This window comes from Salvelinus alpinus, chromosome 30 (assembly GCF_045679555.1).
Source record: "Salvelinus alpinus chromosome 30, SLU_Salpinus.1, whole genome shotgun sequence".
Taxonomy (NCBI): domain Eukaryota; kingdom Metazoa; phylum Chordata; class Actinopteri; order Salmoniformes; family Salmonidae; genus Salvelinus; species Salvelinus alpinus.
This window is the reverse complement of record NC_092115.1, coordinates 15461409-15485224: the sequence shown is the minus strand read 5'-3', so window position 1 is coordinate 15485224 and position 23816 is coordinate 15461409. Positions and strand designations below refer to the sequence as shown.

Below are 23816 nucleotides of genomic sequence, written 5' to 3'. Positions count from 1 at the left end.
GTTTACTGGCAATATGGTGTGTTGCATTTGTCTCAACACGGCTAAATTTGCATATACACTATACACGGCTACCACAAGGGTAAACTCATATGTGAGGTAATCTATCACGTTAATTCAGAGAAAATTACTGCCAAACAGTCACGTATAATAAACGAACAAACACCCTAGATTGCTTCGCCACCTGAATCGTGAATGTCTAGTAAACTGGGACATTTTATTAAAGCAATTAAGACTTGACAGTCATTGATATTGTTGTGTTAATTGAACATTGCATCTACTGTTTCAGTTTTATTTATTTTTAACGGACAGCATATTTTCCAATGCAATAATCTTGAATCATTTACAGTTTTGGCAACCTTTCCTGTCAGTACATGTTTACAGTAGAATGTGTACAATTCTTTATTCATAAATGATTGCCGCGTATCAAACACTCATTTCTGGTTAGGATTAGTCAATGCGCAGCCGCTAGCGCAGCATCATCCTTGCGAACACAGCCGAAGAGGAGCGGTGCGGCCCTGTAAAAGCGCCGAAGCATTATCCCCGGGTTAGAAGGTTCCTGGGTGTTCTCCTTCGTGATCTACGTTTATGTCTGCCTACATTCTGGGCCATGGACACAACCTTTAGCAGTAATAATATTTGTGTTTTAATACCTACCTAGTAAAGCCAAGGATCGTTTGGAAAATAAGAAGAGGCTGGATTGGTAAGTATACGCTTCTGAACTCGATTCTGATAGTAGTCGACTCCAGTGACAGGCTTGCTAAGGAACCAGCTAGCTCATAGTTGCCAACCTGATATACCCGACAACTGTCACGAGAGAGCTGTCATGTTACAGTGTATCCTACCTGGTAAACGTTGCGGTAACATGTAGTTAGTTTGCGGCAATGTAACACTTACGCTATATTAGATATACAATGTAGCTAATCACGACACTGTTGCCAACTTGTACTGTTAGCTAGCTAAACCATATCCAGCTACAGTTGTGACCCCTTGATGAGAACAAAGATAGCTATGTCGTACGTACCGGTCATTAAATTATTTCCTATCCCTGGTTTCCTTTCCCAATTCTAGCTACCAACCTATCTGATATTTATAATGGTAGAATATCAGTTCATCTTATCTTCAAAGGTTATGAATGGAAGAGAAAATGTCAGTGACTTAGATTAGTCTGTAGTCAATGCAGGCAATGTGTGGATGACAAAAACGAGTTTGTCAGCTATCACTTCCTGCTTTCCAGATGCAGAAGTGATACTTCTTCATACCTTTTCTGTATGGTGCAGTTTAGGCCTTCCAACCCCCCCCAGGCCATATTTCCCCTTGTACACTGAACAAAAATAGAAATACAACATGTAACGTGTTGGTTTCATGTGCTGAAATAAAATATGTGAAGTGTTCCATACACACAAAAAGCTTATTTCTCTCAAATTGTGTCTACAAATTTGTTTACATCCCCTGTTTAGTGAACATTTCTCCTTTGTCAAGATAATCCATCCCCCTGACAGGTGTGGCATATCAAGAAGCTGATTAAACAGTGTGATCATTACACAGATGGATCTTGTGCTGGGGACAATAAAAGGACACTCTAAAATGTGCAGTTTTATAACACAACACAATGCCACAGATGTCTCAAGTTTTGAGGGAGGGTGCAATTGGCATGCTGACTGCAGGAATTTCCACCAGATCTGTTGCCAGAGAATTTAATGTTAATTTCTCTACCAACATCGTTTTAGAGAATTTGGCAGTACGTCCAACCGGCCTGACTACCGCCGACCACTTGTATGGCACGTTTGGGCGAGCGGTTTGCTAATGTCAACATTGGGAACAGAGTGCCCATGGTGGAGGTGGAGTTATGGTATAGGCAGGCATAAGCTACAGACAACAGACAACAAACACAATTGCATTTTATCGTTGGCAATTTCAATGCACAGAGATACCGTGACGAGGTCCAGAGGCCCATTGTGAGGCCTATTTCTTTTAAAGTATCTGTGACCAACAGATGCATATCTGTATTCCCAGTCAGGGGAAATCCATAGATCCTAATTCATTTTTTTTTAAATTGACAGATTTTCTCATATAAACTGTAACTCAGTAAAATCTTTGAAATTGTTGCTTTTATATTTTTGTTCTGTATAGAGCTATGACCAATTTGCATGTTCACCCTAGTCTCCCAGAGGGCTGTTTTGGAGCTATTGTCATAATGTTTACACACCCATCCACTCCTTCTGGAGCTTCAGTGTGACATTGTAAAGGCCAGGTTGAGGGGGTCACGGCCCATAGGTTTGTTTGGACAATGGGCACCGAGCAGGCTATTGGTGATCAGATTCCCTTTAAATCCAATGCTTGAATGTTTTCTTCACATCATCTGAAAGCAAATGAGTTCTCTGAAATTCCACCAACACAAAGAACATCAATGGGGTCCTTGGCAACCGCCTTTACGCCTGCCCACTCCATACAGAGGGCAAAAGGTTTCATGCATTCCTGTAACATCAAACTATACAAGCACTTTGTTTTTACTATCATTATGTTGGCTAAGGTTTCATGCATTCCTGAAGATGCCTTTGCTATCTTCTATCACACCTTAGATACATTTTAGTCATTTAGCAGACCCTCTTATCCAGAGTGACTAGGGTTCCATGCCTTGCTCAAGGGCACATCAACAGATTTTTCTCCTAGTCGGCTCTGGAATTCACACCAGCGAACTTTCGGTTACTGGACCAACACCCTTAACCACTAGGCTACCTGCCGACCTAAATACCAAACCTTTACTGCATGCAGGTTTGAATGAGAGAGATTTTATATGTAGGCGTTTTATTCAATGTCTATAAGATTGATTAACCCTTTTATTTGAATGTTTAACTTTAGATTGCAGACTCTGGTTGAGGCTTGTTGGCCAGTGAATGCATAGAGTGAAGAAGGTCAAACTTGGAGACAAAACAGAAGGTTACTGGAAAAGGTATGGTGTCCATGTGCGTTCCAATGACCTGTGTGTACCTTCTCTGCGGATAGGAGTGCTAGATAACCCATTGTATAGGCCAATACATGTGTGTCTGTCTCTGTCTGTGTGCGTTTCCATACTAGAAGCAAGTGCCATTGTTCGTGAGCATGTAGATTACCAGCGGGTTGTCTCTGTGTTTTTTTCTGTTCTCCCTCTCAGTTATTTAGAAGGGAATATGACGGCGGTGGACGGGCTAACAGACAGCACAGAGGTGGTGGAGATGGAGGCCGTTCCATCTCAGTTCTATGTGGAGAAGCACTCGTGGGGCGGCCTGCGTGACATCATCCACAGCAGCAGGAAGTACTCAGGAATGATCGCCAACAAAGCGCCCCATGACTTCCAGTTTGTGCAGAAAAACGATGAGTCAGGCCCCCACTCCCATCGACTGTACTACCTCGGTGAGCCAAGGCCATCTGCCACTGATGATCGTCACACTTTGGGTCACTCAGTGCGTCATTGAGTTACTCACGTTTCGCAAGTTGTACCATGGCCTCTTAACTAATTTTCACTTCCGACCGTCTCTATCGATCAGGAATGCCTTACGGAAGTAGAGAGAACTCACTGCTCTACTCGGAAATCCCCAAGAAGATCCGGAAAGAGGCCCTCTTGGTGTTGTCGTGGAAACAGATGCTGGATCACTTCCAGGTGAATACCCCTTGAATCCTCTGTGCGTCACTGAAACCTAATGACCTCCAAACCTGGTGCCAAGGAAATCCTAATAAAATATATTATACTTATTATCATTATTATTATAGTTATTATCCTCATAAGATAAAGATCTCAAGCTTTCTAACATTTTTTTTACCGTGGTTTGTCAAAAAATGCATTTGCTAATTCACTGGAAACGTTCGTAACATAACAAGACCTGAAGCCAGGAGATGCGTAATAGGAAAGTGGAACCATAATTTCTCACATATTCACAGACATTAATTCAGAGATACCCACAAAGTCTCCAGACAGCGACAATTAAATAACAGTTGAATGATCATTAAAGGTAGACTCAGCGAAATGACGCTGCCGCGATCATCACCGCAGATATTGCGATGAGGGAGATGCAGACTTCGCTCGCACACAGTCACACACAGTATCTTCGCATGTGCATGGGTTCGCTTCACGCTGTCAGATAACAGGCACGCACATGCATACTGACGCCACACATTTTAAATAATTTATTTGAATCCACCAATCAAATGTACAAAAAAAGGATCCAAACATTTCAAAGGTCCCTGTATGCATGGCCCTCAAGGGTACAGAAAGCACCTCCTTCTCCAAACAGCTACAATAGCTGAAACAGAGCAGTATCTAGTCAATTGCTTCGCCCGTTTTTGTCAGGCCCGCAATCTGGAGGCCACACACTGCAAGTCTGTGTATGTGGCCGCGACTGCCAAATATCAGCGCCACCAGCTTGCACCTCCACCCGAGGCTGTCCCAGCATGCCATGAGGGGCTAGTATTTAAAAAGCTTCTCAGTGAAGTTTTGCTCCATGTAGCCATCCACTGAGCAGCCCACTTCCAAAATGAGCGCCTCCCCCACAACAACAATATCTGGTGTATTTGGCCCACAGGAAATCACATCATCAACATCAAACCAGCTTCCTGTTACACAACAATGTTTACACATGTGTGCTGTTGGTGAGACCACTTGTCTCACCTCTCTGGCTATCAGATCAACAAGGCCATCATGATTAGCAATGTACAAATCCTTGTATGAACAGCGGCCATTCACAACGTGGGCAATGGACTCCATTACATTTGACTCATGTAGAATACAAAATGGGTCATGGTTTGCAGGGGACCAGAGTGCTAGATTATATTTTGTTGGTACAACTTGCAGCATGGAATGGAAGACAGAGTGGTCAGCACAGTCCAGGGCAGTGAGTTTCCCCTGCTGCCTCAGGCCAGTGCAGCGTTGCAATAGCTACATCTGTCTGATACCAAGGAGTGTCGTCCTGGATGTAGGATGAGATGTTTCATCATGGGTGACAGAAGCCTCCACAACAACACTGCGATCTGCCACAACTGCATCAGAGGCAGTCACTGGCTCAGTTTGCATATTAGTCTGTCCGGTTGCTCAGGTCGTTGAGGTCCGGCCAGTCTCACCAGACTCCAAAGCCTGCAGCACGAGTGTCCAATTTTCCATTGGCCTTCCTCCTGAAGCCCAGGAAGTTGTCCTCGGTGTCCCTGGCCAGTGGGACCTTCCTCCTCAATAGGTCCAGAAGGAGGGAGGCTCTGGCTAACTGCCTAACTGTCACATCGTCACTGTTGAACATGTTCAACAGGTGAGTCAGTCTGGTAGCAATGTAAATGGACCAGTAAGTAAGCATTTCACTGTTAGTCTACACCTGTTGTCTACGAAGCATGTGACACATACAATTTCATTTAATTTGATTTCAGGTACGGGACCAAAACAGCTGTGAAGTTTAGCCTCGCGCTTCAACGTTCTTAGTTGCTGCTGAAATTGACCCACTATGCTGTTTACTTTGTGCACCTACGTCATATCGCTGAGTCTACCTTTAAATAATTATGATGACAGCAAAATGACTTTCCCCTCACTACCAGGCCACGCCGCACCAGGGGGCCTATTCCCGGGAAGAGGAGCTCCTCAGGGAGCGGAAGCGCCTGGGAGCGTTTGGGATCACTTCCTATGACTACCACGCCCAGACCGGCCTGTTCCTCTTCCAGGCCAGCAACAGCCTCTTCTATTGCCAGGACGGGGGAAACAATGGCTTCATCGTGAGTCTTACCCCCCTTTATTCATTAAATGAACTTAGAAAGCCTTTCCTACATCTGCAATTGCCACTAAGTGAGTTACAGTAACTTTGATTAGTAGCTGCGTCATTGAATGTCATTTTAACATTCTATAGTTGATATGAGCATTGGTGAAGGAACTGCACAGCACCCAAAGCCACAGCAATGAATGGCTGTTGCTGTGTGTATGGTTGTGTCTTCAGGGTTACAATCATTAAGGCACACTGTAGCAAAAAAAAAAATCTATGGAAAACGAAAACAAGCAGTTCTATTGGACAAGTTGAGGTCGTCCCTGTTTCAGTCTGTTTTGTTCAGTTTGGTGCCTAATGAATACGACCCTGTACACTAAGAGTGTGTTTCCTGGTTTAAAAGCAGTCTGCGCCCATTAAGCCGGTGGAGATTAAGACACAGTGCTCCGGGACCCGCATGGACCCCAAGATCTCCCCAGGAGAGCCCAACTTCATTGCTTTCATCAACAACAACGACCTGTGGCTGGCTAACCTCAAGTCTGGGGAGGAGAGGAGACTCACCTTCTGTCACAAAGGTCAGAAGGCTCAGCGACTTTTGGAAGTTTGTGTACTGTAGTTGTATGGAATTGTTTACACTCTCTATGCCGTGTTGCTTACACCGCATGGATTTAATGAAATGAATGAATCCCCTCTCCCTGGGTCAGGTCTGGATAATGTGAAGGAGGACCCCAAGTCTGCGGGCGTGGCCACGTTTGTGATCCAGGAGGAGTTTGACCGCTTCACTGGCTACTGGTGGAGTCCCTCTGCCGTAGAGGGTGAGTAGGCACCTTCTGTCACTCCTTCCTTATGACTAGAGAAGGAACCATTTTCATGTGAGAAATTGGGCTCTTCCTTAATCAAACAGTCAGTCAGTCATGCTTTGATGAATGTCGTACAGGCTTTAACTTGCCCCAGACACTGTCATCATGAAGCTGTGTCTGTCATGAATGCTAGCTGTTTCTGTATGCATTTTCAAGAGCATGTTATCAGTTCCGTCTGTCTAACCTGCTCTTCTCTGTTAGACTCAGATGGGGGCAAAACTCTGTACCTGCTGTATGAAGAGGTGGATGAGACGGAGGTAGAGATCATTCATGTTCCCTCTCCAGCCTTGGAGGAGCGAAAGGCCGACGCCTACAGATACCCCCGCACAGGTGAGTCCCCCTGGTGCTGGATGAGTCCCCCTGGCACTGGTTGAGTCCCCCTGGTGCAGGGTTGTATGTGGATGTAGTGACACGTGTTTTGCCTGACGACTCAAACTGAATTCTTCTGCTACTCTATGACTGCCATCATTGAAGTTGCTGAGGGGTGTTGTAGAAAACAAAGCTCCGCTCTACCCACGTGTGTTCTGGTTCTGGCCCAACCCATCCATTTCTGGGACCAATCAGAACGTCAGGAATGTGTTTGCGTTCTAGAAATCGTTGGGGAGGTACTCAGATCCAGACTCATTGCAGAGAAGAAACTAACATCCGTGGTCGTGGTGTAGAGTTTGGCCTGAGCAAGGAGTTTGGGTAGCTAGGCAAACATACAGTATTAGCAATAACCTAATAAATTCATTTCAAGAGTAGACCACTAGAATTAACAAAAATAATTATATTTTTGTAGGCAGTAAAAATCCTCAAACCACCCTGAAACTGGCTGAGATAAAGACTGACATACAAGGAAAAGTAAGTGGCAGCTGCTTTTGACTGCTCTCGATTTATTCTCTTATTTTGCTCTCGCTGCTCACTGTAGTGTTTACAAGGAGACTTGTGTGTGTCTCCAGATCGTGAGCATACAAGACAAGGAGCTAGTTCTCCCCTTCACCTCCCTGTTCCCTGGGACGGAGTACATCTCCCGCGCAGGATGGACGACTGATGGCAAATAGTGAGTGTTACGACATAATGTTTCCCCAGGAAACACTGCTTTTGACCTCTCTCTGATGCTATTTGGCTTACATTGGTGATGGTTAGGGCTGGGGGATGGGAAAAGTCATCCCCCAATTCCGCAGAAATCTTGGTTGATTAATTGAATCAGTTGAGCTCCAACACAGGCCTACATACTCTGTAGCACTCTAGGACCAGGGTTGGTGTCCTCTGAGCTTGCGGAAAGGACAAGGCATTAGTGATGTTGGACCAGTGATTATTGTACTGTATGATCCAGTCAGTGAGGGAATGTGTGTTTCTGTCTCCCCCAAGTGGTTGGGCAGTGCTGTTGGACCGCAGTCAGAGGAGGCTCCAGCTGGTGCTGCTGCCCCCGGCCCTCTTCATCCCCGTCACAGACGACCTGGCCCAGAGGCAGAAGAACCTGGAGGCTGTGCCCCATGACGTCCAGCCCTACATCGTCTACGAGGAGACCACCGACATCTGGATCAATGTGAGATAGCCAGGGAAAGGGGGGCAGGGTGGGGATAATATGGAAAATGACTACGGGTTAGGGAAAGGAGGGGCACTGACTTGTCATTCCTCATTTTAAACTCTGGAGCCTCGGTCTTTCATCCATCTGTACCTTATGAGAGAATTGTAGTTACCAGATATGTGCTTAGTATTATGTAGAATTAATCGTCAGACTGTAGATTTGGCTATCAGTGCCCTCTCAAAAATAGAAGATTTAATGCTTCTTGGGAATTACTCTTGGAATATTTAACTGCATGTACAGTTTGGTTGTTGAATTTCCACTCATCTGACAGTCACTCTAGTGTAATAGTGATTTGAAGGGCTATATATTGACAGTGTGAGGATGTATGTATGTTGACATATGCATTTGCATGGAAGAATCAGGCCACAACAAACTAACAACCATGTTTTTCTGTTGTCCACAGGTTCATGATATTTTCTATCCATTCATTCAAACGTCAGAGGACGAGTTCTCTTTCATATGGGTGAATGAATCCAAAACGGGCTTCAGCCATCTGTACAAAATCACATCAACATTGCAACCAGGCTGCTACCAATGGTCAGGAAGCTACGAATACACAGAGGGTAATTCCGTTGCTGTCATTAACCAGGTTTTGCATAATAAAACCCACGTCAGGCCTGATGGAAAAAGCAAATTTGCTAAATCTCGGTCCCCCAGAAAATACACTTCACAAGTCGGGATAAGTTTATTGGTTAAATAGATTGTGACAATTGCGGTTGAGACACAGTTATGAGCAACTTTTGATATAATAGCCAGTAAGAGTCACGTGATGATATGCCTACCACCACCACAGACAGATGAAACCAGTTATGATGAACTTTATGCAAATGTACAATAAATATAGAGCAGTGGTACTCAACTCTTAACCTACCAGGTCAGGAGCCTGATGGTTTTCTGTTCTACCTGAGGGGGGGGGTGTATGCTGCTGGCAGTAATTAATTCCACATATCTGATGTCCCAGGTCTAAATCAGTCCCTGATTAGAGTGGAACAATGAAACAAAGCTGTGGAACTAGCTTCCAGGTCCAGAGTTGAGTTTGAGGGATATAGAGGGTATTTTTTAAATTCTGGTGACATGCCATTATCAAATAAAAATGATCTTGCTGTTATCTATAATCTCATCATATAACCTACCCTGTCCACTTCATCAGTGAACTGTTGTCTAGAGCACATGCGCCAAAACCAGATGGAGAAAGTTTGAGTGACAAAACCATCGTTAGACTTGAAAATGCGATGGAAACCAATTTAACTTTAATTATGTTTTTTTGTGTGTAATTTTTACCCCCCTTTTTCTCCCCAATTTCTTGATTACGATCTTGTCTCATCGCTGCAACTCCCGTACGGACTCGGGAGAGGCGAAGGTCGAGAGCTGTGTGTCCTCCGAAACACAACCGCACTGATTCTTGACACAATGCCAACTTAACCCAGAAGCCAGCCGCACCAATGTGTCAGAGGAAACACCGTGCACCTGGCGACCGTGTCAGTGTGCACTGAGCCCAGGCCCGCCACAGGAGTCGCTAGTGCGCGATGGGACAAGGACATCCCTGCCGGCCAAACCCTCCCCTAACCCGGATGACACTGGGCCAATTGTGCGCCGCCCCATGGGTCTCCCGGTCGTGTCCTGCTGCGACAGAGCCTGGTCTCAAACCTAGAATCTCGAGTGACACAGCTAGCACTGCGATGCAGTGCCTTAGACCACTGTGCCACTTGGGAGGCCCAAGCCGCGCTTCTTAACTCTCTCAATTAACCCGGAAGCCAGCTGCACCAATGTGTCGGAGGAAAAACCGTTCAACTGACGACCGAAGTCAGCCTTCAGGCGCCTGGCCCGTCGCAAGGAGTCGCTAGAACACGATGAGCCAAGTAAAGCCCCACCGGCCAAACCCCTAACCCGGACGACGCTGGGCCAATTGTGAGCCGCCCTATGGGACACCTGGTCACGGCCGGTTATGACACTACAACCCCAGGCTGTAGTGACACCTCAACACTGCGATGCAGTGACTTAGACCGCTGCGCCACTCGAGAGGCACAGGGTACATGGACATTTTAAGTGCTTTTTATGTGCACTACATCATCCCACACAGCTTTTTATCCACAGCCAGTCAGTTTGATGGAAACACCTATGGTGATTTTAGAATATTCACATGAAATTCTGTCGCAAATTGGATTGAAACCTGGCTATCGTCATGTTTTGTGTGACGGCATACACAGATCTGGGACTCAGGCTTTGTCCTTCCTTCCTTGAGCTAATCACTGATCTGTATGTGTCGTGATTTAATGAAGGCTCATCCGGGCGTCACATTACTGCACTGTAAGTCTGGCCAATGTAATAAAAGTTGTCAAAATATCATCTCTAATCTCTATGTTATTTTCCTCTGCAGGAGACTTTAAATGTGCAATCAAGGAGGAGATGACTCTGACCAGTGGGGAGTGGGAGGTTTTGGCAAGGCATGGCTCCAAGGTAGGACCTTCAGTCAGTCAGATTAAAACCCTTATTGTCACAGTGCATTATAAAATATCTTTATAATAGACTTTTGTGTGTGCCTATGCTATTGTAAGTTTAAAATGCATGTTCTGCCATCAATATAAATATAATCTGTGATTCTTTCTGTAGATCTGGGTGAATGAGGCCTCTAAGCTGGTGTACTTCCAGGGCACTAGAGACACTCCCCTGGAGCACCACCTCTATGTGGTCAGCTATCAGTCCCCAGGAGATGTGGTCAGACTCAGCAAGCCTGGCTTCTCCCACAGCTGCTCTGTAAGCAAGGTATGGACTCACTCAGCAAATAGGATTGAACTAACCTTAAACAGGGTAGGAGGTATATTGACTCTTTGGGATGTCCTAACAGTAGTAGGCTAGTAGGCTAGATCAGCATTTTGATTTTGTAACACTTATGGGGGGTGCCTGGCTGCCAAGCCCCCCTCTGGCACCCCTGTAATTCCAACTCTTACCCCAAATATGTATTCTTGTAATCGGGCTACAGGGATTGATTGAATATATAATATATATATATATTATATATATATAATATATATATATGGCCCTCTGTCACAAGCTCTTCTGTGGCCATCTTGCCAAACAACATGGCTGCAGTAGGTAGTACCAACGAACACTGTAACATCCTGGCATTCTGATCTCAGTTAGACACACTGCACTCAATCATCCCCTCCCCACGCTTCATGAGACCACACCACATAAGTACCTTAGGGAGGTACAGCTGATCTCTTCCCTATGAGAAGCCTGGTTACAACAGGCAGCGTTGTGGAACTCTGCCCATGTCATGCTGTGTAGCCATCTGGTCATTCAGCGTCACTGTGTGCCTGTGTGAGAGGATATTGATGAATGTTACTACAATGTTACAGGGATTTGCCTTAGCTGTTAACAGATTGGGCAGAGTAGACATGGCCTGTTGTGTGGGCATCTGGGCCCTCTGTGATGTGGAGTTATCCAGGGAGGTAGTTCTAAACCTGATGGTCTCAGATCTGTTGTGATTTTTCAGGTATACCTCTAACATTGTAAGGTGAGAGACAAAGCTGGCTTGAAATCAGGGCCCAGTGACATTCTGTCTCCGATGTGAAGATTAATTCACAGCTGTTCATCTCTCTTTGTCTCCTTCTCTCACTCCTTATCATTGTATCTCCCCTTTCTATCCCTCTTTCTCTCTATATTCTTTACTCTCCCTCTCTTTTTCTCTCTCCACAGAACTTTGATATGTTTGTCAGCCACTACAGTAACGTGAGCACTCCCCCCTGTCTCCACATCTACAAGCTGACTGGCCCAGAGGGAGACCCTCTCCACATGGTTCCTGAGTTCTGGGCCAGCATGATGGAAGCCCCAGGTAAGGAAGAGAGGAGGGTTTATATCATTACTTAAAAAGTCCCCAAAATGTATGTGGCAATCACAGATTACCCCTTTAAAGATGTATTCTTTCTTCCTTGAGGCAATCACTGTATAGGTGTAAACTATACCATGGGACTCTCAATTACTCATTCCAGGGCCAGGTTTCCTGATAGCAATGGAATTTAGGCTTCCGAGGGTTATATATTTTATTTTAATTTTATTTTTTTAAATATATTTTACTCCCTTTTCTCCCCAATTTTCGTGGTATCCAATCGCTAGTAATTACGATCTTGTCTCATCGCTACAACTCCCGTACGGGCTCGGGAGAGACGAAGGTCGAAAGCCATGCGTCCTCCGAAAGCACAACCCAACCAAGCCGCACTGCTTCTTAACACAGCGCGCCTCCAACCCGGAAGCCAGCCGCACCAATGTGTAGGAGGAAACACCGTGCACCTGGCCCCCTCGGTTAGCGCGCACTGCGTCCGGCCCGCCACAGGAGTCGCTGGAGCGCGATGAGACAAGGATATCCCTACCGGCCAAACCCTCCCTAACCCGGACGACGCTAGGCCAATTGTGCGTCGCCCCACGGACCTCCCGGTCGGCGAGTGTTTTAACCATGCATCTTTCCTACAACAGCTGAAGATGTAACATGCGTTTCCAGTGGTGTAAAGTACTTAAGTAAAATACTTTTTAAAGTACTACTTAAGTAGTTTTGTTTATTATTTATTTAACCTTTAACTAGGCAAGTCAGTTAAGAACAAATTCTTATTTGCAATGATGGCCTACCAAAAGGCAAATGGCCTCCTGCGGGGACGGGGGCCTGGGGTTAAAAATAAAATACAAATAAGGACAAAACACACATCACGACAAGAGAGACACAACAACACCACATAAAGAAAGACATAAGAAAACAACAGCATGACAGCAACACATGAAAACGCAGCATGGTGGCAGCACAACATGGTACAAACATTATTGGGCACAGACAACAGGCAAGAAGGTAGAGACAACAATACATCACGCAAGCAGCCATAACTGTCAGTAAGAGTGGCCATGATTGAGTTTTTGAATGAAGGGATTGAGATAAAACTGTCCAGTTTGAGTGTTTGTTGCAGCTCGTTCCAGTCGCTAGCTGCAGCGAACTGAAAAGAGGAGCGACCCAGGGATGTGTGTGCTTTGGGGACCTTTAACAGAATGTGACTGGCAGAACGGTTGTTGTATGTGGAGGATGAGGGCTGCAGTAGATATCTCAGATAGGGGGGAGTGAGGCCTAAGAGGGTTTTATAAATAAGCATCAACCTTGCAATGGGTATACTGAGATGACCAGTTTACAGAGGAGTATAGAGTGCAGTGATGTGTCCTATAAGGAGCATTGGAGGAAAATCTGATAGCTGAATGGTAAAGAACATCTAGCCGCTCGAGAGCACCCTTACCTGCCGATCTATAAATGATGTCTCCGTAGTCTAGCATGGGAAGGATGGTCATCTGAATCAGGGTTAGTTTGTCAGCTTGGTATCTGTACTGGGATTCCACTTTACTATTTATATTTTTGACCATTTTTACTTCACTACATTCCTAAAGGAAATAATGTACTTTTTTCTCCATACATTTTCCCTGACACCCAAAAGTACTTGTTACATTTTGAATGCTTAGCAGAACAGGGAAATTGTCCAAATCACGTACTTATCAAGAGAACATCCCTGGTCATTCCTACTGGTTCTGGCGGACTCACTAAACACAAATGCTTTGTTTGTAAATTATGTGTGAGTTTTAGAGGGGCACAACTTTCACTGGGGATGGGGGACTTGCAACATTTTAAATTGCATTTTTGTCTCCCCCCCCCCCCCCCCCCCCAGTTTTACCATTGGAATGTGATTTAGGACCATTTTGTCCCTTCTGGTTTGCTTAATAAGCCATTTGAAATTATTTTGACTTTTACTCAAGTTGTATTTTACTGTGTGACTTTTACTTGAGTCATTTTCTATTAAGGTATCTTTACTTTTACTCAAGTATGACAACTGGCTACTTTCTCCAGCACTGTGTGTTTCCCAAAACACCACGCAGAGAGAACATTCTCTCAGTCTGTCGTTGAGGCGTGTGTTGAAACGGATTGGCTCGAGAAAGGCAGCGCTGCTCTCTGATCCGCATTCTCTCTTTACAATCTTACGTTAACATTATAATTGTTCCACAATACTGACGACGGATCAGCTCCTAGAGAGATTATCACCTATGGCTACAAATATTTAATGCTTGCCTTATAATAATGCACTAAATCAAGTTGTGGCACATCATTGGGCTCCCGGGTAGCGCAGCGGTCTAAGGCACTGCATCTCAGAGCTAGAGGCGTCACTACAGACCCTGGTTCGATTCCAGGCTGTATCACAACCGGCCGTGATTGGGAGTCCCATCGGGCGGCGCACCATTGGCCCAGCGTCGTTAGGGTTTGGCTGGGGTATAAGAATTTGTTCTCAACTGACTTGCCTAGTTAAATAAAGGTTAAATAAAAAGTAATTGCGGACGTTACACATCAGGAAATATATTGAGGCAAAAATGACAGACAGTAGTGTACAAATAGCTAATTAAAACCCAATTTAATTAAGTAACATGAAATGTATTTCAATATCATTCAGATATATAGGTCTATGTAGCCTATACTGTATATGTATCTTTTTAATACAGTTTTCATTGGAATCGTCTTTATATCCTTCGCTTGTTATGCAAAGAAAAGGGCAAGTTTGTAGTCACTGTTAATATCGACGGTCACAGAAAAGACATAATACATCTTGATTTTGTATTTAGCGGAGATCTTCTGTGTATAAATTGACGCTGGAGGGCAAAAAAGCAGCTAACGACGTACTTAGCTGTTCTACGAGTGGTCTGAGGCAGTCGTTAAATAACAAGCAACTACGCTCCTACGAAGATTCTGACGATGAACGTAGCCTTAAGATGCTTTTGGGAATCTGGTCCCTGTTGTGTAAGATCCGCGATTACTTCCGAGGAGGAATGGAGTAAATCAATGCTGCCGTAAAAACACACAGTAAGACAATATAATGCTTTGATTTTAGACTGCCCTTTACTTAGTCACTTCTCTGAGTTACCCATCCCAAATGACTCACTATTGAATTGCTTTATAAGCCAGATATCTAACAACATCAGGTCATTGGCCAGTGTGTTTCATAGTGACTGTTGCACCATAGGTAAACCAAGCTAAATCCAGAACTTATTAAATAATCACATTGATCTATTTTGGAGTTCGATTTTGTGCATGTTGGATAGTTAAGAGATTTGTATTGGCTAAGTGAAAAGTCACGGAAAATGTGAAGGCCGGCTAGTTTTTGTATTTTATGAACAAAACGATCAATCTAGATAGCTACCGTCCTGTAGGTATTCACTCCAACCCTGTTCCTGGAGAGCTACCCTCCTGTAGGTATTCACTCCAAATCTGTTCCTGGAGAGCTACCCTCCTGTAGGTATTCACTCCAACCCTGTTCTTGGAGAGCGACCGTCCTGTAGGTATTCACTCCAATCCTGTTCCTGGAGAGCGACCCTCCTGTAGGTATTCACTCCAACCCTGTTCCTGGAGAGCTACCCTCCTGTAGGTATTCACTCCAACCCTGTTCCTGGAGAGCGACCGTCCTGTAGGTTCACACTCCAACCCTGTTCCTGGAGAGCTACCCTCCTGTAGGTATTCACTCCAATCCTGTTCCTGGAGAGCGACCCTCCTGTAGGTATTCACTCCAAATCTGTTCCTGGAGAGCTACCCTCCTGTAGGTATTCACTCCAACCCTGTTCTTGGAGAGCGACCGTCCTGTAGGTATTCACTCCAATCCTGTTCCTGGAGAGCGACCCTCCTGTAGGTATTCACTCCAACCCTGTTCCTGGAGAGCTACCCTCCTGTAGGTATTCACTCCAACCCTGTTCCTGGAGAGCGACCGTCCTGTAGGTTCACACTCCAACCCTGTTCCTGGAGAGCTACCCTCCTGTAGGTATTCACTCCAATCCTGTTCCTGGAGAGCGACCCTCCTGTAGGTATTCACTCCAACCCTGTTCCTGGAGAGCTACCCTCCTGTAGGTATTCACTCCAACCCTGTTCCTGGAGAGCTACCCTCCTGTAGGTATTCACTCCAACCCTGTTCTTGGAGAGCTACCCTCCTGTAGGTATTCACTCCAACCCTGTTCTTGGAAAGCTACCCTCCTGTAGGTATTCACTCCAACCCTGTTCTTGGAGAGCTACCCTCCTGTAGGTATTCACTCCAACCCTGTTCTTGGAGAGCTACCCTCCTGTAGGTATTCACTCCAAACTTCATGTAGTGCACTGGATTCTAATAATTAGCTGGTTGATAAGCTGAATAAGGTCAGTTACATCTGGGGTTAGAGGGAAAACCTACAGGGCGATAGCTCTACAGGAACACGGTTGGAGAGCCCTGATCTTGTTTTTCTGTGTGTATCTTTGTGTGTTCTCCAGGTTGCCCAGGAGACTACAAATCTCCGGAGATATTTGACTTCCCGGGAAAGTCAGGCTTCCAGCTCTATGGAATGGTGTACAAGCCTCACAACCTCCAGCCTGGCAGGAAGCATCCCACAGTTCTCTTTGTCTACGGTGGCCCGCAGGTTTGTGGCTTCTCTCAGACATTACTATTTTGTTATTTGATCAGGAATTCTTTCTAGAAATCCAATCAGATCTGTGAGCACCAAAGGGGTAGGAACTAAGGGGAAGGAGTCTGGGTTTTGTCTTGAAGGGATACAGCATTTGTCAAAATTGACTTTTCATAGCAGGTTAGGAGAACTTATGCTGCAGGTTATGATAATTAAAGTAGCAAGTTAAGAGCATTAGGTTAAGGTTAGGAAAAGGGTTAGGGTTAGCTAAAATGTAGACGTGACCAGGAGCCAGGGGCTGAAATGAAAGTGGTCCTGTATGACCTGTTTGTAACTAGCAATCATAGCCAATACTTTCCCTAGAAATAGCCATACCAAGTTCTGTCACCTTGTTGTTTTTCACGTACAGTAGCAAGATGTGTACAATGCTGAAGTCCTGTAGTCTCTATAGGGCTGACCCAAACCGTACTGTGATGTCTAAAATATATCTATTTTTTTAAATGATTCTTTCCAGGATTGTTCCAACAACTGTGGTGTATGCGTAATCAGGCTAGCCCAGTACAGCTCCGCTCGGCCCTGCTAGGCTCGGCCCTGCTAGGCTCGGCCCTGCTAGGCTCGGCCCTGCTAGGCTCGGCCCTGCTAGGCTCGGCCCTGCTAGGCTCGGCTCAGTGGTGTGAAAAGGGTATGTGTGTGTCCACAGGTCCAGTTGGTGAATAACACCTTCAAGGGGATGAAGTACCTGCGTCTCAACACCCTGGCCTCTCTGGGATACGCTGTGGTGGTCATCGACGGGAGAGGCTCCTGTCAGAGAGGCCTGAAGTTTGAAGGGGCTCTGAAAAACAAAATGGTAGGATTGGTCGAAAGCCACTATTTCCCTTCCAACCCAAATCTTGCTTTTTTTTAAATGGTTCCAATACAAATTGTTCCATCTTTTTGTGTATAAGCATTACATCTGTAATCCTTAATAGTGAAACTGCAACGTACGTTTATGATATTACAGCAACAAAAAAGTTAGTGTAAACAACCATCGGATGTCATCGCACGAATGATAAAGAGCACAATATGTACTGCCGTTTTTTTTTTTTTACCCTGCTGCACGACGCTCCTCAGCTCGGCAACAAAAACAGTAACGGTGGTAGGGCAGCCAGTGGCGCTGTTTCCCCGTGCTGCGGATTCAATCTTTCAGGTACCCGTGTTCTACTGTAGACACAGCCATGGCAAATTGTACTGTGCCAACAAAGGCTGTTCTTGCTGTGCAGGTTCATTTAAAACACATTGGATCACCATATACCGTGTGCAGGCACCCTTATTCCTGTTAATAATACCTTCTGGTATTTATTAATGGAACAGCACCTGTGTGACTCTCTCACACATCTTTCATCTAGACCAGGTGTTCTTGAACTTTTTCAGCTTGAGACCCAAATGAGAAATTTTCTCCACCAGGTGGAGACTAATGTCCTCTCCTCTCTCTCTATGTGTTACCAGGGCCAGGTGGAGACTAATGTCCTCCTCTCTCTGTGTTACCAGGGCCAGGTGGAGACTAATGCCCTCCTCCTCTCTCTCTGTGTGTGTTACCAGGGCCAGGTGGAGACTAATGCCCTCCTCCTCTCTCTGTGTGTGTGTTACCAGGGCCAGGTGGAGACTAATGCCCTCCTCCTCTCTCTCTCTCTGTGTTACCAGGGCCAGGTGGAGACTAATGCCCTCCTCCTCTCTCTCTGTGTGTGTTACCAGGGCCAGGTGGAGACTAATGCCCTCCTCCTCTCTCTCTGTGTGTGTTACCAGGGCCAGGTGGAGACTAATGCCCTCCTCCTCTCTCTCTGTGTGTGTTACCAGGGCCAGGTGGAGACTAATGCCCTCCTCCTCTCTCTCTGTGTGTGTTACCAGGGCCAGGTGGAGACTAATGCCCTCCTCCTCTCTCTCTGTGTGTGTTACCAGGGCCAGGTGGAGACTAATGCCCTCCTCTCTCTGTGTGTTACCAGGGCCAGGTGGAGACTAATGCCCTCCTCTCTCTGTGTGTTACCAGGGCCAGGTGGAGACTAATGCCCTCCTCCTCTCTCTCTCTGTGTGTTACCAGGGCCAGGTGGAGACTAATGCCCTCCTCTCTCTGTGTGTTACCAGGGCCAGGTGGAGACTAATGCCCTCCTCTCTCTGTGTGTTACCAGGGCCAGGTGGAGACTAATGCCCTCCTCTCTCTGTGTGTTACCAGGGCCAGGTGGAGACTAATGCCCTCCTCTCTCTGTGTGTTACCAGGGCCAGGTGGAGACTAATGCCCTCCTCTCTCTATGTGTTACCAGGGCCAGGTGGAGACTAATGCCCTCCTCTCTCTGTGTGTTACCAGGGCCAGGTGGAGACTAATGCCCTCCTCTCTCTGTGTGTTACCAGGGCCAGGTGGATACTAATGACCTCCTCTCTCTGTGTGTTACCAGGGCCAGGTGGAGACTAATGCCCTCCTCTCTCTGTGTGTTACCAGGGCCAGGTGGAGACTAATGCCCTTCTGTCTCTGTGTGTGTGTTACCAGGGCCAGGTGGAGACTAATGCCCTTCTGTCTCTCTCTCTCTCTGTGTGTGTGTGTGTGTGTGTGTGTGTGTGTGTGTGTGTGTGTGTGTGTGTGTGTGTGTGTGTGTGTGTGTGTGTGTGTGTGTGTGTGTGTGTGTGTGTGTGTGTGTGTGTGTGTGTGTGTGTGTGTGTGTGTGTGTGTGTGTGTGTGTGTTACCAGGGCCAGGTGGAGACTAATGCCCTTCTGTCTCTCTGTGTGTTACCAGGGCCAGGTGGAGACTAATGCCCTTCTGTCTCTCTGTGTGTTACCAGGGCCAAGTGGAGACTAATGCCCTTCTCTCTGTGTGTGTGTGTGTCTCTCTCTCTCTCTGTGTGTCTCTCTCTGTGTGTGTGTGTCTCTGTGTGTGTTACCAGGGCCAGGTGGAGACTAATGCCCTTCTGTCTCTCTGTGTGTGTGTGACCAGGGCCAGGTGGAGATTGAAGACCAGGTGGAGGGGCTTCAGTATGTGTCAGAGAGGTTCAACTTTGTGGACCTGAGTCGCGTGGCGATCCACGGCTGGTCCTACGGAGGCTTCCTCTCCCTCATGGGCATCATCCAGAGACCCAACATCTTCAAGGTGACCGGCACTACACTAAAATACACAATCCCAAATCACTTGATGATCTGAGTAGATTAGATACCACATTGCCCTCTGATTGGCTAGGGGAGATTTTCCCATATTGCTTAGACCTATTTAAACACATTTCATTTACAATGCAGATTAGACTGAATGTAGTTGATTATAGATTGGCCTATTGGTGAGGATAGGTTTGATTTATTTGAAGCTCATCGAATATGACATTCTGTATGGATGTAGTTTTCCCATTAGGCCTCATGGTGTTGATGTTGGGTCACACGTCATTCCACACTGCAGTTCTCATAGTGCCTGTCCTTCGTTGTACTGCTCTACAAAGCACACTGGCAAAGATCAACAAATGTTAGGGTTAAGTGTCATGCTCAACGGCACGTCAACAGATTCGTTTTTTTTCTCCCCCTTGTCAGCTTGGGTATTCAAACATCAACCTTTTGGTTACTGGCCCAACGCTCTAACTGCTAGGCTACCTGCCCCCTCTCACCAGTATATCTCTCACCAGCATATATACCAGTGTATCTCTCACCAGTATATATACCAGTATATCTCTCACCAGTATATGTACAAGTACATCTCTCACCAGCATATGTACAAGTACATCTCTCACCAGCATATGTACCAGTATATCTCTCACCAGCATATGTACCAGTATATCTCTCACCAGCATATGTACCAGTATATCTCTCACCAGCAGCAGAGGTACCAGGGGGCGTATTCAGTATGTACAGTACTGCTCGACAGAAATAGGGCTTCATTGAACCATTAAATAGCAGAAGTTTAGACATGCCACACAATCACTGTATGCCACCACCCTGCTATACTGAACAGATTCCCACAGGCATCCATCTTCTGAAAAGCAGTTTGACCTGTCATGTTGCGCTAAAATGTAGAAAATGAACACCCGCTGAAGTGTGATGGAACAATGCATCTGAAATGTCTTAGTTGTCTGTCCCAGTGGAGGCTGGTGAAGGGAGAAATGGCAGGACAGGCTTATTTTAATGCTATCCTTACTGAAAAAATAAATAAATTGCCCCTCCCCCCCCAAAATAGCAATGTTGTTCCTTTTCAGGTGGCCATAGCAGGCGCTCCCGTGACGGTGTGGATGGCGTACGACACGGGTTACACAGAGCGCTACATGGATACACCTGATAACAACCAACAGGGCTACGAGGAGGGCTCCGTGGCACTGCATGTGGACAAGCTGCCCAGCGAGTCAGTCCCATACTGTTTACTGCACTTTATACACTTGAACCAATCTAAGAAATAAGAATAACCAACTTCTATATTTATATATTGTACTGTAGATGAAGGTAACAATGTTGTGGTCAGTTCTATTCCATTTTATTGATCATTGTTGAATAAAAACAGGCATTGGTTTTGAGCAACAAAAATACTACTTATTTGTAGCTCAAATTTCAAGGACAGATGGAATGTTATTTAGTTTCACCATAAACATTTCTATATGTATAATAAATAAACAGGATATGCTTACTGTAGTGTAGTATAAAAAAAACAGGACGAACATGAAAATTGAACCTGTTTTATTTTAATGTGGTTTCTATGTCTGTTTCCATCCCTTTGAAACCCTCTCCTCCCAGGCCAAACCGCTTGCTGATTTTACATGGATTCCTTGATGAGAATGTTCACTTTTTCCACACCAACTTCCTGGTGTCACAAATAATCCGCGCTGGGAAGCCATATCAGCTACAGGCTAGTATATTTATGTGTTGTTGACATTTCTAAATCTGTGTTAAAGGCATGTTATGGGTAACATAGTCCCGTCTATTGATATACATTTCCCCAACATGGACATTGTTGTACAATTAGAGAGAAGTACTGCTACAGTCTGTCCCATGTGCTGTCAGTGGGTCCCAGAAGGGGGCTGCTATCTTAGACTTTAATGGACAACTCTTTCATTTGAATGGGTTTCAGGGAATATTGTGTTTTCAGAAAATTGCAAATTGTAGTCACATGTACCATATAGTGTATACTGAAGCAGGAATTAGTGGTTGATTTTCCTCTGTTGTTTTGCAGGTCTACCCCAATGAGCGACACAGTATTCGCTGCCCAGAGTCAGGAGAACACTATGAGATCATGCTGCTGCACTTTCTACAACAATACCTCTGAAAGTCAACCCCCCTCCCCCCTCTACCCCATTCTGAAACCAACTGTATACCTCCCCCGAAACCTCCTCAACCCAGGCTTAAAGACCTCTCTGCAGCCACACCCAACTACTCCCAATTTTACCATGAACTGGTGATCTCACTCAATTATACCTCCACCTGTCTCGGTCGCTATCTCTCTCTCTCGCTCTGTTCTATTCTTCCGATCTCTTGTCCCTGCACCTAAGGAGATCCAAGGCAGGGTTGTCAAGTTTCACCTCGGACTGTGGAATGAATACATTATCTGGAGGCTGTCACAATCCCTCTCTAATTGTCTTCCCTTTCTCTGGATTGTTTTGCCAAATGTTTTTCTTTTTCCTCCATTTTATTCACTCAAGTCAGTGGTAGGATTGGGGTTCCTCGAATACGAAATGGAATCTATACACACACACACGCAGCATATTGGAGTTGGTGTAATGGCTAGAGGAAGAAACCCTGCCTTTACTTGCATTCATTAACTATTTTAAGTGTGTATTGTTAAAAAAAAGAAAATATTTTTATGGATTCTTATTCTTTTATAATGAGTGTCAAATGAAGTCGCTCATTGACATAATACAGTCATTTTCTCTCCTCACATTGCAGTGCTCAAGGTGTCGGCTTGCCTTCTGAAGACATACCATGTATGCCAAAGTACTTCTTGACTTGATCGTGCTGGTATTTCCTTTTTTACGGCAATTACGATACGAGTATGAGCAGCCAAGTCTTAAACAGCTTTGTACCACCTGAATAAAAATGTAAACATGATGATGAAGAATAAATAAATACATGTATGATGAAATCTCTTATTTTATAATTTATCACAGAATAACATGAACAAGGATGGATGGATGGATGGATCTATGCATATATGGAGGGATAGATCTGGATAGACCATAATGATGAACCAAGATGTTGAGACTGTTTCAATGTCTCAAATTGTACATGATGTACAATAGCAGTGTCATGGTCAACTACAATGTGATTCATATGTTAACACAGGGAATATCCTATGTGTGCAATCTCAGGGCTAGTAATCTTTCCATGTGAATTGATATTCCTCTATGACCCTCCTGGTTCTTTGGAGATGGGGAGACATCTCCTGTCCCTTTTGACCAATCACATCAGATCTTTTCAAATCAGATATTTTTCAAAGCTGATCTGACCAATTTGTGGGGGAAAAAAGATCAGAATTGGGCTACCTGTCTAAAAGAGGCCTCTGTGCCTCTTATTGAGTCCTCCAGCAGGTGCAGAGTGTTGATATGCTATCCACCATAGAATTTAATAGGGTCTCTATGCCAGAGCCATATGTTAAGATATGATGTCAATACATTACTCTGCTCTATGCTATCCACCTTCCCTTTGGGGGAACGGTTGCCATGGATACCAACGATGTGATGCTGCCATTTCATAGACGAGCTCGCTGGAAGCAAGGGTGCTTGGAGGTGATTGATGTTACAGATGCCTTGATGTTACTGAGGAGCCTCTGTAGGCTCTGCTGCATGAAGCTTTATTAGCCATTTTGTGCACATGTTAGTGATGCAGCTGGAAATGGGAAGTTGAATTGTATAATTTTTTAAATATCTAATGGATAATCAAAGTAACCGTTTACCCTTTGGCTACCTTTTATTGATAAAAACCACAACATATTTCATTTGACATCCTCTATGATAAATCCACCTCACTGTCTTTTCCACGTGTGTGTAGACCCTACAGAAAGTGAATTATGACCCTTCAAAGTCAGCATAATAGCCTGAGTGTCACAGGAAGATAATGATCAATTGGCTCAAATCACACGGGCACCCAGGCAGTATGTCATTCGCACTCCAACAAGATTGAATAAGGAAAACTGAGCATTTGATATCGGTCGATCACGAACAGTAAGACATTGGATGTTCCTTCCTGTCCCTCACTCTATCTGAAGGTGTTATAAAGCACATTAGCAGTAAGCCTGACACCTGACCAGATCTCTTGGT

General features: G+C 45.2%; 1 protein-coding gene across 2 annotated transcripts; it reads left to right on the top strand.

Annotated features, from left to right (window-relative positions):
• The first annotated feature begins 239 nt into the window (after positions 1 to 239).
• LOC139560543 (dipeptidyl peptidase 9-like) lies at positions 240 to 22642 on the top strand. 2 transcript variants are annotated; one of them, XM_071377405.1, is made up of 21 exons: positions 240 to 700; positions 2860 to 2950; positions 3152 to 3390; positions 3525 to 3637; positions 5551 to 5724; positions 6115 to 6283; positions 6413 to 6523; positions 6770 to 6898; positions 7350 to 7411; positions 7510 to 7610; positions 7922 to 8099; positions 8545 to 8704; positions 10519 to 10598; positions 10752 to 10904; positions 11841 to 11976; positions 16444 to 16589; positions 17275 to 17421; positions 19535 to 19687; positions 20772 to 20914; positions 21301 to 21412; positions 21737 to 22642. In XM_071377405.1, exons 2-21 carry the CDS (start codon positions 2895 to 2897, stop codon positions 21827 to 21829), a joined length of 2655 nt encoding a protein of 884 aa, XP_071233506.1. In that variant the 5' UTR covers positions 240 to 700; positions 2860 to 2894; the 3' UTR covers positions 21830 to 22642. The 2 variants fall into 2 exon arrangements, with proteins under 2 accessions (XP_071233506.1, XP_071233505.1); XM_071377404.1 differs by having other exon boundaries at positions 6112 to 6283.
• The last annotated feature ends 1174 nt before the right edge of the window (positions 22643 to 23816 follow it).

Coding starts and splice junctions, on each gene's coding strand:
- LOC139560543 (XM_071377404.1), top strand. CDS start 2,895: ATGCATAGAGTGAAGAAGGTCAAACTTGGAGACAAAACAGAAGGTTAC. Junction 6,899..7,349: donor CTACAGATACCCCCGCACAG/GTGAGTCCCCCT, acceptor ATATTTTTGTAG/GCAGTAAAAATCCTCAAACC. Junction 10,905..11,840: donor ACAGCTGCTCTGTAAGCAAG/GTATGGACTCAC, acceptor CTCTCTCCACAG/AACTTTGATATGTTTGTCAG.